Below are 19,160 nucleotides of genomic sequence, written 5' to 3' on the forward strand. Positions count from 1 at the left end.
TAACTCTTAGACAAATAGACTGAAATAGTCTGCAATGGCCTGACGGGCCACCGGAAGCCAACATCGAGAGAGAAACAAACTTAAACATTTTCACTTCAGTATCGACTCATCTCTGAGGTTGATCTTTCACGACAGTGCCCACTGCCCTTTTGGTTAGTAGTTAATAAATAACTCTGGTTTCCCTATGCTTATCTTCTACTTGATGGTGGCTTCATGTGAGATGACATATTATGTTCTATTTTTTTAATAGAGAATAGAGTTGCAACACTTATGTCACAGCAAAACATTCTTACTAATCTACCCAAAAAGCTTGCTTAGTATCTTAGTTTTCAGTACCATGCTAGACAGAATAAGTCTATGGTTAACACAAGCGAAGCCTTAAAGACACTCACAATTCATGTAAATCACTTGTTTGGGACTGTGGGATGCAAAATAATTCTGTAGACAAATATTTGGTCAACACTGCATCATCCAAGTCAGCCAGGCAAGGATATATTTCTGCTTCAAACCAGCTAATTCATTTGTGTCAATGTAAAAACATGCTTCTCAGTAAGGCATTAAAGAAGTGTCTTTCTGCAGATTCAGACTGGTCCTTTAATCCCTGAGATTAAGTTTTATTTGCTTGTTGCATGTCCCTGGTCTTACCTGAAATGGTTGACCACGTTGGTCATACTGAGGAAAGACAGGACAAAGGAACCGGGCCGGCGGTCACTCTCCCTGATGAGGTAGCTGCCAGGGTTCCGGGCCTGGCGCAGCCGCTCCTCAGCAATGGTTCGGTCTAGCTTGCCATGGTACCACCTGAAAAACAACAAGACAGACAGACAGACAAGGACATTAATAAGGAGGTGCATAAAAACAAATGGTGTGTTAGGCCACTGTATATGTACACAGATGGCATTTTATAGGAATTACATTTTTTGTCTTTTTAGAGGTTCTGTGGTAAACCTCGGATTGAATTTTGCCTTGGATATCATTTAACTTTGGCTGTTTTTTTTCTGTTGTAAGCAAATAAACCCCTTCACAATAAGTTTGTTTTTGTTAGCATAGTTTAGGTTTCTTTTGGATATAAATAAATTATTTATTGTTGCCCCTCCATTGTTTCCTACTTCTTTTTCACAGTTTTAAATTTAATCTGCTATTCCCCTCACCCCATGGCCATTTTGGGGATATAACATAATGGGGTGCTCATCCAGGATTGTAAAACCAGACCAAGACCAACTGTTTATTGTATTGCAAACTAAACTGAGAAGTAACTGACTGGTATACATTTGTGTTGAGCAGTGAATGCACTATATATCAGACTGCTTCATTGGAAGCAACTGAAATTAAAATGTTAACACAATACAAGTATAATTGCTCTTTTACAACTATACTAATACACAATACTTTAAAGACAGAGTGCCTCTCATCAAAACATCTCTCTAATGACAGCCAACAACACTGAGCTCCTCACAGTCCTGTTTGATTGCAATCATTAACTGTAATATTAGAGCATTGCAAAACTTGAATACAGATCACAGCAAACAACCACCTTCACCAGGCTGCCTAATGTCTTGTGTTATACTTCCCATTTTACCTTTGAAGGCACAGTGCTTCTTTTTATTTTCAGATCACCTCAACTAACGTAAGGAAAATTGAATAAGTAATTGATAATCACTAATCTATTCATAGACTTGATGATGAAATCACCATCAGATATGAAGCTTTAACATATTTTACCACCCACTTTTATGACAGTGCAGCCCACACACACTGAGCAGGCCATGAATTCTCAAACAAACGGAGAGGGGACGGCAGCTTAAAGCTTATATCCAAAAGCATTTTTTTTTTTTGTTTCCAGCATGCCATTAAAGTATTGCTGCTTTCTGAATTAACCAGAAGCCTTAGGAACAACACTGGTTAAAATTTCAGCAGAAGAGGCTGAACTTGGCTGGGCCCTGCCTACTGGGGTAAAAAATTAACACGCTTTTCCAAATTTAGGCAACCGGTGCCTCTCAGAACAGAGGGCAGTGGCTGGAAAAACATCCAGCGGTGAGAGGATGAATAAGGCACTGCAGTAGTTCTTTTCACAGGAGACCTAAAGGACTCCCATCTGGTTTTAAGTGACGAGAGGTGTCTACTTGTAAAGAAAATGTGATGAGTTTCGCTATGATGGAAAGCTGGAGAAGGCTTGCTGAAGAGTAGAGGGTGAGTTAAGTGTCCAGGAGGGGGCTTTGGGGGGGGGGGGGGGGGGGGGGGGGGGGATTTGGGTGATAAGAGATCTGAAGAGGGCAATTGAGGGCAGCTAGACAGTAGGGCCAAGCAGCATTTAAGGGGCTGGGGAAGCTGGGGGAAATAACACTTACGGGGAGTAGAGGTAGTCAGGGGAGAAAGATAGATTGATAACTGCAAAAGAGCCCCCAACACACACACACACACACACACACACACACACACTGTATACAATGACATTAAAGCCACATAAAATATATTTTGGATACTAACTCAACCTGTAACTGATCCTGAACTACACCAAGAAGACCCCAGATCTCAGAACCAAGAAATTTGAACAACAACATCAATAAAAATGTTCAATGGTCAACAGTGGCCACAATACAACATGGAAGACAATGTAAGGGCCACAAACTCTTTCCACTGATTTAAGCCATTCAAGCCAACAGTGCAAACACTACATGGACTGTGATGGACAGGAAGATGCTGGTTTATAATGTGGGCCCCTTCTCTCTGTCCTGGTTAAATGTTTGCTCTGTTTACCAACTCCAAAACCACCTCTGACGTACTAGCATCAATTTCAGACATTTTTAGACGACTGTGTGGTGTATTTGTCAAGCAAAACTAGTCCTTAGATCACGTATAAATACTTGCAAGAAAAAAACCCTCATAAAAAAACAACTATTTATCCTGTGCTGAACTTTAATCTCAATAGTTATCCAGACACACCTATACACGTTGGGCCCTATTTATGTGACGGTGCAGCAACCAGTGCAGCAGCCCTCATTCATCCTTGATGCAACTTCTCACACACTCAAATGTAATATTACTTTTATTTAATACTCCCCAGCCAGTAGATGGGTTTAAATAAATAAAATAAAAAATACAAGTTTTGTTTTGGTAAGAGCAAGAATGCCAGGAACGCATTCTGCTTTGAGCTATAAATTATTCATCTCTTGAGCTGAGTCCAATAAAACCAATGACTTGACTGGCTGAGAATGTATTTATTAATCATTACAGTCTCTGATCTATAGTAACCTTCACCTTAATACTGCTGAACATATGAGCCAAAACTAATGAGTGCACTTGGAGACACTCACACAGTCCATGTGCCTCTAGCAAAGCAAACTACAAATTCCATGTTTTTTTTAAATATCTCCTGACCCTTGTTATTAAGGTAGGTTGTAGTTTTTAAAAATCTTTTGTATAAATTTACATTTTCAATTCAAATCTGAAAATCAAACAATGATTCTGTATTGCTCATGTTCATTATGCAGCCAAATTAAACCATTACCAAGGGTGAGTCCTAGCCTCACTCCAGGAAGATTGTGGCTCAGTCGACTGTTTTGACGAACACTGATATACCTGAAACGTCTTTGGCTAATGTCACGCATGGCTGAGTCAGTGCATCATGCTGCCAGACAGCCTGCTGTTTAAATTAGGTTGGCATACGTACGTCCAAAAACATCAGCAAATGTATTCTGAGCTGTTTACAGTTGCAGGCGAGAGTATAAAAATAGTGACATATTGCAACCCAGAAAAAAACAAACAAACACCTGTATACATACTATATACTACTAAGTACTATGCAAAGCTTAACCCATGCTAACCAAACATTATTTTTCTTCCAAAAATAGGTTCTCGCTTTAAACAAGAAAAAACAGGGTTCCATACAAATTAGTGCTTTGTATTAGTGCAGCATGCGGGGGAGCTTCATTCTTGGTGTTTTGTAGATCTCTGGAACAGGTGGGGTATTTAAATTAACCGTTAAATGAGATAATATATTTGTTTGTGACCTACCACAGTTACCGTTTTATCTCTGGATGTGAGCAAACAGTTAAAAATAAACAGTTTGTCAGAAGACTTTATTACTTAGACTAAATTCCTACACTATGCCTCAAATACAAACAGTTGGAAACAGATCTTGTTATGCCATTCATTGTCTTGTTGAATCAAGCAGGTGTATAAAATGCATAAACCAGTCTTGGTCTGTAGATTGATGTAAATCCAGTACTTATCGACAGTATTATGCACAAGCAAATGTTCCACTTGGTCACATTGGGTGAGGCTGCTTAGCTGTATTTTTGGTTTGGGTTGCAATTCATTGCACAAAAACATACATTTTATAGCTGTGGTATTCCTCTGTTACGTCACAGCTGTACACAATGTTTTCTGTGTATCTATAGCAACCCCAGCCATGTAGATTTGTTGCTGTATGCTTTTTAGTCATCTACATTATTTCCATCACCTTGTTGATTTAATTTACTAACTTCTGGTGTCTCTACACCCTTCTGTAGATACGGAAAAAGCAATTGAAATGTTTCATGTAGATAGATGTATGGGCTTTACTATTCCATTCTTAAATTACACTGTCTATGATGACAGGGGTAGTGAGTGGCTAAACCAGACTGGAAGGGAGTTATGATAAACAGACTATGAGCATAGGCCATGACAGTGTTGATAGGATACAGTGCTTCTATCAGCTTGAGGAATGCCCCGTCATGTCAGTACATGAACACTGAGCAGCACAGTGACGTCCTGGTTCTCTCCTGTACTGACACTCAACTCTGGACTAGGCATTTATCTGTCTGCATACAGTTCCCCCACGAACAGTAAAACAGGCTAACAATTGCACATAAATAGATATGAAGTGTGAACAGATCTCATGTGCATGGCATGTTTCACTAGCCAAGTCACAATAAATGAATGACACCAACAAGGTTTCAAACTCCTGAGGTGAGTGAGCAGGAGTCACCCACACTGTCACCCTTCACCACCACCAATGCCCACATCCTGAACCTCACCTTCACACAGAACACAGTTTAGGCACTTTGTCATGAACAAAGTGACAAGGGCAATCATTTCAGTTACTGTAATGAACAGTTCAGTCAGTCAAACACAATGTCAACACACCTGTAGCACCAAAACATCCACTTAAATGCACAATATATCATATCATCATACACAGTCACTATATATTTGTATGGTGTCAGCCATAGTGTTTTTAAATATACTGTATACACCTACTCTCTTTGCACATGCTACTGTACAGTAATGCACTGCAGCATTTATCAATCTTTAACTTCAACACATTTATTCAGTTCCTGTTGTCCTTATTCCTAGCTCTATGCCTTTTTCTGTGCAGTACACTTAAAGCAATGTAAATTTGATGCAGATACACACTTACATGCCAATTCTAATTGTGTTACTGGGACCATATGAGTTACTAGGTTAAGTAAGATACATAGTTCAGCTAATTGTGTCATGCTGTCAACAACAGTATTACTGCAAACTGCTGAAACCAAACATGCCCAAGCCTAGTAAGTTTGGCAAAACACCAAAACATCGGGCTTAGGCTCCAACAAGCACAGCAGCGTGATTTATTGTGTATCCTTCTGGCTATATTTTTAAGGCTGAATGCCTTTAACAATATTGCATCACAAGAGGACAGGACTGACATACTCTTTGTAGATTGTGCCTGCATTGTTAAGCAACATAAACCCTCACTGTGGCTTACTCTCAGCTTGTAGCTTTTGATTGAAAAGAGTAATCTGTGGCACCATGAAAACACAGGATGTGAAAAATGTTGTTTCTATCTTACAACTATGGAAGAGATATTTAAATTACAGAATCATAAACATAATCCAACAGAAACTGCACAAAGATTACCACATTTGTAGAGTATTTTCAATGGGTTGCTTTGTTTTCAGTGACTGCACACAAGAAAATATATGTATGTCATGTAGGGGTGTGCCAAAATATCAATACTACGATATATCCCGATATTTCGCCTTGAGGTACGTTATCGATACACTGGTGCCAAATATCGATATTTAAAAATGTAAAAAAAATAAAAATAAAAAAATAAAAAATTATTATTTTTTTTTTTATTTATTAATTTTTTTTTTTTGGGCCCACCACCACCACCCCTCTTCGGAGGACAGCTTTATCTTTATTCAAACATAGGTATACAACCAAATAAAATAAAAAAAAAATGGTTTAAGTAGCTCTGAAACCCACACATATAGATATTTAATGATAGTTGTAGTCAGTGTGTGTGTTAAGAAGAGACACTGTGCAATATACTCTTTGTTTACTTGGCTGTCATTCATGTGAAATTGATTGACAATGTTTTATAATTCATGTGAAATGGATTCAGTGCAGTCAATAAATTCTGAATTTCTTCACTGACACAGATATCGTGATGTATCGTGGATGAAATTCCTTGCAATATATCGATTATCGCAGAATCGCTGTATCGTGATATTATCGTTATCGTGGGCAAAATATCGTGATAGTATCGTATCGCGAGGTACCTGGTGATACCCTGCCCTAATGTCATGCATGTATGTATGCAACTGATGTTTACATTAAATGGGCTGTTATAACAATTTAAATGTGGAGAGAGACATAAACTGCATGCTTTGTTTGGGTTATCAATGTGCACTCAACTCATAATTACAGTATTTTATGGTGCTCTAGTAGACAGCAATACCAGCATAAGCATGTTGTATACTCCCAATAGGAGAACTTAGGCGATGACTTATAAATGGATCGAGAATATGACTGACATAAACATGAATAGACTGTTCCAAGTAAAAACAAGCTACATCTACATCCTATAAGAAAAATAAATCTATCTTTTGTACATCATCCCTGGATGGAATTATTAATAAAACAGCACAGAAGTTGAATGACAAGCTACGGTTTGAAAAGGACACCAAGTCTTCGGAAAGATTTTGGGCTCAAAATGAGGACACTGCATACTCTACTGACCAAAATCATTCAAGCGTAGCCATTTTAAAAAAGTAATGATACCCAGAGTATGTTGGGTAAGACTTAACCATTTAATAAGCCGCAGTAATGGACTGCTGAAGAAGTTGTACATTATCAATCCTTTAAAATAATGTGATATATTGATATCAATATTAAGTTTTAATGAAGATTTAAGGTACGGTAAGCAAAGATTCTACTATTTGTGCCCATCCACTTTATGCACAGCTTTATTGTTACTACATGCTAGAAAACTGACAAACTGTCTTGTTTGCATTTTTTTCTGTTTGCTAGAGCCAAGTCTCGAGGGGCGGTAAGACCAACAGAAGAGACATAGATTGCAGTGACTTGAGTGAGTTGGACCTCATCTCTCTGTCAGTCTACCTGTCTGTCTCTCATTACGCTCCTTGGAAGCTCTTTCTCCCTCTCTCTCTCTCTCTCTCTCTCTCTTCAGCTTCTGTCTCCCTTCATCTTTTTCCGTCTTGATGGATGTGGCTATACTCAAACATCTCCACAGACATACTGTCAGCCCTCATCAGTATCAAAAAGTAATGAAACATTGCATTACTGTACATTAGTAATGCACCTCAGGGGAGCTGCAGACTTTATATAGGGGGTACTGGGCACAATGTGTTTCCTACACATAAATGTATCATCCAGTAAACACCGCACTAAGATTTTTTAAATCGAGCCAATATAATAAATTAGGTCAGATTGTCTTGAAATCGCATACTACCATGTAGTTGCACATATAATATGTCCTTTCCTGACTTCAATGTACCAGTTCTGTGAACCGTGTGATTAGGAAATTTGTTACATACACCATTATATCACCATCATTGCAAATGTTTGACGAAACATTTAATGACACCACAATTCCTATAACAAATTTATGCTGATTGTTTGGGATTGCACTGAATAATTACATGAGCAGTTGAACTCACACCAAAAAAGTCCCCTGCATAATAATGAAATGATAAACTACACACATGAGTATCCCTTATTCAAATAATATATTTTTTTTAAATACATAGATTCTCAAATAGAAAATAGTTTTTTTAAAAACTGGAGTAGTCAACTATTTCCACCAGCCCATTGTTAAAGCTAGACTTGCAGTGAGATTTGATGCCCCACTTACGCCAAGTTCGCCCTTTGCTGCATCTCCCTCCTTGCGTCCTGTGGTCTCACAAGGTGCACCAATTCCACAAATACTGCTGCTGGCCAGGCAAAAACTGTGAGCACCGACGTGGAAAGCAGAGCAAAGGCAGCTCTAAATCCTTACAAGGCATGATGATGTGACCCTGCTGCTGCCCTGATACAGTCATCTCCCGTTGCAAGGGTCAAAACTCAACATCCATTGAGGAAAGATGAACAGGAGGACACAGAGATGCAGACTGACATCCCACATGTACGGAATTGTGCTAATTTGAGGAAAACTGGAGGATCATGTCTAGATCCATTATCCTTTAGAAGCGCATCTTAAGCAGTTGATCTTTTAGAGACTGAGGCAAACGGTAGCCATGTAGTCTTTGCTCCCACTTCATTCTGCAATGACTTTCTTTTTCTCTTCCCCTTCCCTCTTTCTCTCTCATAAAGGCACGCATCATGAGCATGCTGCCTATTGGTTTTTGAAGCAGTGGGACAGCAAGGGTAGGGAGTGGCATCACTGCACACACAGGCGACCGTATGAATACACATTTATGTGCTGTCCATGAACACTCGAATACACAGATGTGCATTAGTGGAAATGAAACACACAACCCTGTGACCTGCAGTGGCCTTTGGGAGTACATGCCTGGTGTCAACCATGCTTAAAGATTAAAACAGTGACATGAATCTCTCTCATACTCAGAATTTCAGACTGGTTTCAATTCCTTACCATAACCCTACACCAAGGACTCTTTTAGCAGATGAACAAAGATTTTAATGTAACATTATATGGGTTCATGCACTAACCAAGTAGCAAAACAACTATTATGTGAATAGGGACCTCTTAACCATTTACTTTTATCTGTGTGGTCAAGTTTCCACAATGGAAAGATAAAAAAGGTGGAGAGCAACTACTGTCTGAGCGCAGCAGTGAATTGGTTTTGTTCTGCTTTGCACATGACAAACTGCCACAGCTTGTTACCACAGTCAGGGCAGGAGAGTGACAGTACACAGTGGCAGACTTAAATTGTACAGATGGATAGAAGGGAAAGGGACTTCCATGAATCTTCAGCCTTTCTGAACCTGAATGCTAACCAACCATCATCATTTTAATGCTCAGCCAGACACACAGGGACCAGAGCCAACATCTCAGCTTTCCTGCTGTGAATCAACCGCCCGGAAATAACATCATTACATCAGTGATAATAGGCTTCACTATCATCTACCCATACCATATTCCTCCAGCGCTTCTAAAATCTACAAGCAGGGGTGTCCAGTTAAGAACATTTTCTTCTAGCAGAATTTAAATCATCAATTAATTATACAAACATCCACAGGGCAGACAGAACATCTTAATAATAATGGAAATGTGCACAGCAGCTTCCAGTTGTGTGGCAAGTCTTTTGTACAGGTAACAATGAAGTGACAACACTGTTATAAGAAACACCTTTATTATATATTTGCAGGAAGTCATGTGAGAAGTACCATAGCAGTTAAGCCTAACCTGGCACTGTAACATTTTCTACATACTCAGTTCTATCCTCACACACACCTAACTAATGTGAAAAGTCATTCAAATCAAGCCTTGTGCATTGTCAAACACAACTGAAATCCTGAGGATCCTGTTAAGGCCACAATGAGTGGCTCAGAAGTCTTGAAAACAGGATGCAGGAGAGAAAAGGCAGGGCAATGTGGGTATTGGAAGGGCATGACAGGACATTGCGTAACACACTGAAAATGCATGGAATCTATAGGCTTTACATTATCAATGCACAGCACAGAGTTTACACTAATACAAGTGGGACTTGTATTTCAATCAATGGGTCTAGTAAACCAACCTCAAGCATGTGCACCCTTGGCTATAAAGGTTGGGAGACTGAGTGACAGCTGAGCGACAAGGTACTGACACTTCATATACAGTGCAATATGTAACTTTCCAGCTACAGTATTGAAGTAATTTCAGAAATGTTCAACATTAATAACAGGCTTAATACTAATTGGTGATATCACCGTTCATCAAAACTGTGCAATGACCAATCAAATCCCATTACTAAGTCCCTACTTTCTTATAAAGCGCTGTAACATTTTGGCTAGTGAGAACAATTGGCACCAAGGAATAACCAATTAGGTAGTGAGGGTACTCAATGAACACTGTGGTTACAGAGGTGTTTCAACAGCCAACTATTAAATCTGTTAAATTCATTCACATAGCCACTGATCTTCAAATCCAACTTCTCTTTGCTCCTTTTCTCCTTCCTCCTACCACCACCTCCTCAGGGAAACCCTTTATGACTCAAAATCCTTGCTAATCTTCGTGGAAACTCAAAATCAACGACTCGTTTCCCAACGTGCTGTTTGTTTAAGCTCAGGCGCTGGGCCAGAGGTTTCTAATGGCAGCAGTAGCAAGAACTGTTACAGCGACCTCTCATCTTCACTCCCATTTCTTCGTTAAACTATCATCAGCGTGAAATTCTCACCAAAGTACTGCATCCATTGTTAATGACACTATGTTGTACAGAGGTGTGAATGAGCGTGACTGCTGTTTGTCTCTCTCACTCTCATTTTCACTCTTCTGCACGATGCAAATGTGCCACAGTGGGACTACATCCAACAGTGTGGAAGTTTTCCACCATCACTCTTCCAACATGCACTTTGCAGGCTGCTAAAATAACTCAAAGGAATACAAGATGAGCCTTGGAGTGCGATTACAGAAGGCATACACAGCTTGCTACACAGCTGAAGGGGCAGGGTGAGATTCAGAATCATTCAGGGTAGTCAGCTGTAAATGCAACACCCATAGTTGCCAGTGGTAAATTTGCCACTGGCATATGCTATTGTAGTCACGAAAAAAAAAACACATTTATGAATCTCATGTATTATACACCGATTGGATGATCACATACATTATGTGACAGAAGTTGGGTTGATTTACGCCATAAAATGTAGCCTCGAGTTTCATCTTATTGCCTCCAGGCCAGAACTTAGACAATGTCCATGACCGTGATGATTTTGCCTGAATCACTGTATATCAAATCAGGCATCATCTATAGGACAGCACAACAAGAAGAGACCTTAACCTCGCAGAGTGTCCACATCTCAGCCCTGTCTATCATAGTGGATCAGAGGCACATCCTGAAGGAGGGACAGATCTTTGCCTTAACTCGGTCACTGTTACAAGGCAAAGGCAGCACCTTATAACTTGTCTGTACTTGAGAAGCATCCACTGCCAGACAGGAGGATGAATGGAGGCTGCGTGCATAGCTCTGCCTCTGGCCTTGCTTCTATTGCCAGTGGCAGGTGTTGTCATGGTGAGCACCCGTTTGTACATTAGACATTTGACCTCAAAGCTTTTTTTTTGTGAACCTTGAAACAAAAATGACATCATAAGAGCATTTTTTTTGCCAATTTCCTCCTATAGATCTACCTCCTCTATTTGGATATCAAAGTTCAATATCCATAAAAGCCATAAACACTGTTACACACCTTGCACCTATCGGGACACTGCAGGCTAATAATAACTACAAAAAAAAGGTATGCGGTCCAGCTTTCTCATGCTCATCACCACTATGAGCAATACACTGAAACCACAAACCCAAAATTGAGGAAAAGCCTTGCACAATTTGGTTGAGCAAACCTTTTCAGAGCTGATTCATTTTGACTCTCACCAGCGTGTAAAGTTATGTCTTAGTGAATATGGCAGAGAAACATTTTACTACAAGTCTCTCATTGTGAAACAAGCAAGACCACAGAAAATCAATGACATTCATGCACAAGTGAAAACTGTTCCACAGCTTCACTGGCAAACCCTGCAAGTTGATAAACTGGAATCCAAGTGCAAACCCATAAAGATGTCTGTATCCTGTTGGAAAACTACTATTTCCACAGAAGTACTGTCAGAACTTCGATTCAAGTCCAGTTAAATTCCAGCTAGGGTTGTTCATTACCAGTACAGGCAAGACTGGTGAAATGCTGGCCTTCCCCTTACTCTCTAATCTGACAGGGAGATATAGAGTAGCTCCTAAAATAAGAGCTGAATTCACACTCTAGGCCTAGTCACTTCCATATCTTACAGTATGAGGGCCAGAAATGACAAAGCTCAGCAGTTCTCTAATGAGACTGTAACAAATGGGAGGGCCGTATTTAGGTTATTACAACACCAGCACACATGGGCATGTGCTTGTGTGCAAGCCTGATAAATTAATAGAAATGCCTGTAATTAGAGATGCTATCCTAAAATACAATGTTTAGAATGCATTTCCATGCTGCAATCAAAAAAGGCTCACAAACACCCTGTTGTACCCTGCTTGTAAAATATAGGCTAACATCTCTAACACATAATGTTCATTAAAAGTCGGGGACAGTAATTACCTTGGGGTAGACAATTGTAGAGCAACTCAGAAACATTGCCTTTTCTATTTCTTATGTAGCATTAAAGAGCACAATACTGAACTTATAAATAATTAGGTCATTATTGCAGAGGCATACTACAGGTGTTGAGACAATAGCATTTGTGATTTAACTTCACTTATTATACTAATACACTGTATATAAATAATCAAGAATATACAGTATAAAGAAAGTTGGCACTGCAGTATTTTGTGCATTGACTCAAACTGAACATCATGTAGTCCTTACAATTGTGATCAGACCCGATGATGCAGCCTTGAGACAAATAGTTTTTGATGCACAGATAAAGATAACAACCCACTTGCCTCACCTAGACTAAGTATGCACATATCACCTGCAACTTTTCATCAAACCAGTTCACTTGGGCTGCCTCTGCCATGCCTTCATGGAAAAACTGATCTGACAGTTTCATTTTTGCTGGTGAAACTGATCAGATGATATCTTTATGATAAAAAGCTGCACAATTAACCCCCACTAGGTGTCGGAACAACATCCATTAAGACATAAGGAATAAGGACAATGCAATAGTCCATTACACCTTTCTATCCGATACAGGCATATGTAAACATCAGGTGAGGCTTTGTTTGTGTGTCTTCCATGTTTAATCTCCTCTAATCTATGTAATCTAAAAATATATTGGAAAAGATCCACTGCTATTAGGTTTAATCGTTTTAGTTTGTTAGGCTATTTGTTGAATAATGTCAAGAGGACCAGGATCAAGAGATGCAGATTGTTTATAGCCAATAAATACTGTCCTCTCATGTTCACATACATTATCAATGTGGCACACAGTGACTAGAAAGACTTAAAATTGGCAAGTTTACTCTGAGTGCATCACTTCTCATTGTAAGGTTCATGATGTTGACTCAAAAACATATGGATTGGATGTTATTATTATCCTGTTTGCTTCACTGTGAATAGGGGTGAAAGACTTAAATCCAACTAGAGATTAGATTAAATTCGATTTCATAGCAGATCACAATAAAAAACACTCACAATAAGTTGATTGTGAATTTTCATTGTCTGGATAATCGTGAATCGGGGAAACAGTGAATATCCTCACATGAATGATTTGAAAAAGCTGTCTAAGCTCGCTGACATACAGTCCCATGGGTTCCCTGATATATTTTGAATTGCCTAGGCATGTTTGCCAGCATGGAAGACCTGGCATGCACACAGCCTTCGCCACAATAAAACACTTTGAAAGGATGTGTGTTAATACTACAGATTCCAAACTCAAAAAGGGCAGAGGGATGAAGATACCATGATTTATGTATCCTTTACTTGTGCAGGAAGACTATATGATTCATGATTACTTATTCCTGATTCTTTGATTGATTATCAGTCACAATGATGTGTCCTATCTGTGATGCAACATAACATTTGTTTCTTAACTAAATGCCAGCTTAAAGTGATGTTGTATGTTTTCGTGCAAGTTGTGCAACGTATCTATTTTAAAGTTTTACAAATATGTTGTAATGGTGGACAGGATAATCGTGGAAGGAAATGTTTGTATCGTCCCATGACAAGATCCAACTACAATCTGACTTTAGTTTGACCGTTGATGGTCAAATTGCAAATTCTGCCAACTATATTAACTCAGCCCGAGTAATTTTGATACTGCAGAAATGTAGGATACGTTTGTAAGTGTCTAACGGTAAACACAGTATGTCAACAGGTTTTTGGATTATTGCATGACCATAAGGACTGACTTATTGGACTTATTGGTTTTTAACACCCACTGTACATGGAGTAACGACTGACTGATGATACCTGCGAGCAGCATAAGTCACTACTGAACCTGCAGGAGTTAATGCTGTCAAATCAGACCTCAAGTGTTGACAGGAAGGAAGTCAACCCAAGAAAAGGCACAGGATGCTTGATAATGTTGACTTCTAGGTGTCAATGAACACGCCTTCAGTTTGGTGGTAGTGTACTCACTGGTTAGTGGGAGGTGCAGAGAGGGGGAAGACCACCTCCTCTTCTTCGTATTCCGGTCCATCCTGCATGTCGCTTTCATCCATAGTGCCGCCGAGCCCCCCACAGCCTGGAGGGGGAGGAGGTGGTGGTGGCAGCGGGGGGAAGGCAGCGGGCCCATCAGGGCCTGTTGATGTGGGTGAAATCCGACTAGCTGGACCCTCCGAGGTGGGAGAGGAGCAAATGCCGCCCACGGTCCCTGAGCTTGTTCCTTGGAAAACTGAATGTCCACCTCCTGCTCCGCCACTCCCTGTTGCGGACAGCACAGGTCCGGTCATATCCCCCCCAGACAAGGGATAGATTATGCTCATGTCGGGAAGTGAGTCCGGAGAGGTGTTTGAATGTTGGCGGAAGGCTGGTGCTGGTCCTTGTCCCAAATCAGTGACTCGCACTCTGCCCGACTTGGGATAGTAGGGGAAAGGGGCCGTCTCCGGGCCTCCTCCGCCTGCCACCCCTGTCCCTGTCGTGACCGAGCCCGTATCCTCACTGCTGACCTCCGCAGCCATCATATTAGGAGAATATGTAGAGGGGAAAAAGTCCAGAAGGGAACCTGCCCTTCCCCTCCGTCCTTACAATACTCCGTCAGTGTTTGGGCTCCGGGGAAACAACACCAAAAGTTTCTCCAAAACGCGTTTAGCTCGCCAGCTAATATTAGCCGACAAGCTAACTTAGCTTACTTGGCTGCACTAGCGGGCGTTAGCTTTGCCTCGCATTCGCTCGCTGCACGATAGCCGAGCTAACGCTAGCGGGATGGCTAACAGCGCAGAGACACTTGATGAGTTCTTGCTCGCTATGTCTTCATTGTTTCCTGAGTTTAAAGTTCACGCAGACACGCTTATCTGGAAACTAACATTTAAAACGTTTCAAACAGAACATCGAATCACCAATATTTCCTGGTTTTTTTGCTTTCTGCTCGGACTTTACCCTCGGCACCAGGCAGACCACTTGTCGGGGAGTGTTGTTTTATTGTCACTGTTGTGTGTAACCCCCGTCTTTCTTTTTTTCTCCAGTGTTGTTGTTTTCTTTCCTTCTGAGTTTCCAGCCGTCTCGTGTAGAGTCCACAAAACGACCCGGCCCCTGTCGCCCGAATCCCCGGAGCGCCGTGTTGTTACAAGCGAACTACCATATCGTGTAAAACCACAGTCAATTATTCTTGCGCATTCGAGCTAAGTTCGCCTTTATTTCTGGGTTTCAGGGCTGGTGGCTTGCCCGCTGCTGCGCTCGCTCGCTCGCTCGCTCCTCTTCTCCCCTCCCTCTCCCACTCCTCTCCAGTCAGCGAGCAGACACGGCCAAGTGAGCACAGAGCGCCGCCGGTCCGATCCATGCCATCTTCAATCAGCGCTCCAGCAAATGCGACTTGAATCCTAATTGATATTCAGATACATCAATTATGATAGAGATCCCGTTGCTTAAGACACAGCGGCATGATGTTTGAATGCCATAATCTACAACTGCAGAGGATGACGGCTTTCACAGACAAGCAGCACTAGATGTGGAGTAGTTGCATATTTCCCATCTGTATCTATTGGTTTGCCTACGTTGTCTGTGTGATTCAATTGCAATTGATTGTGATCTGTGTTATGCCTAAATCCAAGTATTCGTCCTTTGGAGGGATGTCGAGTCTATTCCTGGATTGGCATCATTCAGTCCTGCCTGCCTGGGAGCTTATAGACTATTATGTTCATTCATTTCTGAATGCTGATGACTAAATTAAATATGTATATGGTCTAGTGGGGGTTTTTAATGATCGCTTTAATACACTGCTGAAGACAATCTGATTTTGGCTATCGCGCTGTGACAGAAAGTCTATCTTTGTACAAGTATAGGCTGGAGTAATCCGTTTTCCTTTCACTCACTTGGCCTCTCTGCATTTTGTTAAATAAACGGGGACACCGATTGGCTACTTGCATATAATCAGAAAGTATTAGGACAGTGGTGGGTTATTTACCTTCATGTTGGGATAAACTGTTTATAAAAAGGTGTCCAGTTTTAGGACAGTTTAAGACCAACTTGCAGGGAAGGCAACCAAACATGTATCTAACTGGCTAAGTTTGAAACATGACAACTAGAAAACTTAAAACCAGACTGTCAACAAATAAACAGGTGAAAATAGCCACAGTGCAGGCCTGGAGGAGCATCATCACCAGAGAAGATGACAAAATGTCTGCTAATGTCTGTGGATAGTACACTTAAGAGTAAGTGTGCTGCAGTTCTCACATCACATCTTTACAGGTTGGAGTTGTTCTATTATTTGTGTGACAATATTACAGAAAACATTAGCACACCCAGACGTTTAAATGTCGGGCCCAGCTTTAAAAATAATGGAATTCCCCTTTAAAATCCTATTTATTTGTATTTCTTTAATGAGGGAACTCAGTGGACATGAAGCGACCCAGTGGCAGCTGGATAGAGCCTGGTGAAGTTGCTCTTTTTTGAGTAGGTGAACTTTAAATTCAACCTTAAACATTCAAATTTCTCTGCAGTCTAGGAAGTTGATTTGTAAGCCCCAGCAACTCGGCCATAGGCTGAGAAGAGCTTACACAGTGTCGAACAGCTACAGCAGTCAGCCTCTGTTACTCTCCACCCACCACCTCCAGCCATGCCCTTGGTGCAGCTGCCATTACCATTCTACCTCCACACTGAACCGTCTTAGAGCAACTGGCGCTGCCAAAAAAAAAAAAAAAGAGGATGTCTGGGCCACTTTCTCATTGCTCGCTGGTGTTTTTACTTTCGGTCTGAGTCATTTTCTCAATTTCTCGTCTTTTTTCACTCTGTTTTTTTGCAGTTTGATTTGACGGTCCTTCTGTAGATAGGGAGACGAATACAGTTAAAGATAAGTATTTTAAAGCAGAGGTGGACGACATCTGCTGTCAGTTCCCATCGACAAAATTTAGCATCTTTGCAGTGTTTGTATTTGATTGGATGTAGGCAACCCCCTCTGCTCTTTTGCTCTCCCTGCTTCATGAGTGGTCCTCTCATGACAGATGGCTCCTGACATGCATCATGACAGAGGTGGACCGGCCGAGGGTGTGAAGAAACATACTGCCACTTATGACGAAGCGCACCTCGCATTCTCGTGGGTCTCTCAGGGAGCTGATGCCTATGCTCTCCACTAAAGCGCGGGCCTCTCTTGAGTCCTGTGACACAGAAGGTCGGTGAACCGTGAAATGTAAAGGCTGACATTGACTTGACATGTAACCATGAAAGCCACTCCACTTGGAACACACAAATACGCAGTTGTAAACACGCAGACATACATGAAGCGCTCGCCATTGACATGGACTCAAGCGTGCTCACTACGCATGTGGGGCACTCCAGTGTGAGTGGCCTCTCAAAGTGGCACAACAGCCTGGTCTTTTTTTTTTCTTCTTCATCAAGACAGCATCACCCTGGCCTGCATTTACTGTATGGCCATGCATTAGGCTTCAGTGCGGCTAGGTCCCGTAGTCCACAGTTTTTTCATTTGGCCTTATATGGTGAGCGCTGGGATCTTCCTCTTGGTCTCTGTGTGGCAGTGTGACTGCGTCCTGTGGATCCTCCCAGACTGAGTGTAATGAGATTGCCGACAGGATGTAGCTAATCGCCTTTCCTTGGCAAGCGATATGAGAGGGCCAGCTTCATACCTGCTGGGAGGTGAAGTAACCAGCCTCTACCATGTTTGGCCTCAACGTGTGACTGTGACTGTGACTGTGCGTGTGTGTGATGGAGTATGAAAAAGGTGATTTCATACCTGTGGAGGTTAAACATGTGAATCCAAAGTCCAACCTCAAAATCTCAAACCGTGTGTTCATGTTCACTCTGAGATTGTGTCTGTCTCTGACTTCAGTTCTGCATCTCTGCGTGTGTGTTATAGGAGGGTGGTGGTGGGGGATCTGGCACTGACAGTCTGCCAAGGGGAGGAAGGGTGTGTGAAGGAGAACGTGAGGGCAGCCTGGCTGTTCTGCTCTGTTTCACCATAACTGCGCTGTCAGATTTGAGGATGGGCACTGATTCGGGTACCACAGGAGCCTGACTTGGTGTCGGCTGACGGCTCTCAACCATGTAATTCGTCATAGTGTCATAACACCGGCATGGGACAGCATGGGAAAGATCTCCAACTGCCTACGCCTTTGGACCAAATCCCTTTTTTTGCATTCACTGACATTTTGCTTGTAGATACAACAAATTGTAAATACAGTTTTGTTTTCCATCAAGATCCATGTATTTCTCTCTGATAAATTAACCGAAATGTTGTTAAATTCCCTCTGGCAATTTTAAAGGTGCTATGTGTAAGAATGTTTGTTGAAAAGATTTTTTTTTTTAAAAACAACACTATCAGGAGAATGTGAAAAATGTTAAAAAAAAATGTAATGTTAGGACATTTGTGTATTGTTGCAGAGCTAGCTACTGAAAATAGCATGCTAACTAGCTAGCGCTGCCCCAATTCAGTCAAAAGCTCTAAGCTGTGCTAGCAGTGTTTATGCCAACACACCACCACTGCTCTGAGCTCCCAGGTCAGAACGCTAGCTGCATGGCTAACTGAGCCAGCTTAGAGGTTACTATTGTCATTTATGATAGTTGAGTCTGCTGTTGAGATCCATTCTCCATCCCAGTTTCGTGAAAATCCGTTTAGTAGTTTTTGTGTAATCCTGCTTACAAACCAA

At 41.2% G+C, this 19,160-nt stretch overlaps 1 protein-coding gene across 1 annotated transcript in view; it reads right to left on the reverse strand.

Moving 5' to 3' along the window:
• Positions 1-15,026, reverse strand: part of LOC115581626 (ras GTPase-activating protein 1) — a 30,088-nt gene extending 15,062 nt beyond the window's left edge. Inside the window, exons 1-2 of the mRNA XM_030416882.1 lie at positions 14,482-15,026; positions 646-798 (exon numbers count right to left, since the gene is read on the reverse strand). Of these exons, the coding sequence (XP_030272742.1) occupies positions 646-798; positions 14,482-15,026 (698 nt within the window). The remainder of the gene's footprint in view (positions 1-645; positions 799-14,481) is intronic.
• Positions 15,027-19,160: the final 4,134 nt, after the last annotated feature.

This window comes from Sparus aurata, chromosome 5 (assembly GCF_900880675.1).
Source record: "Sparus aurata chromosome 5, fSpaAur1.1, whole genome shotgun sequence".
Classification (NCBI taxonomy): Eukaryota; Metazoa; Chordata; class Actinopteri; order Spariformes; family Sparidae; genus Sparus; species Sparus aurata.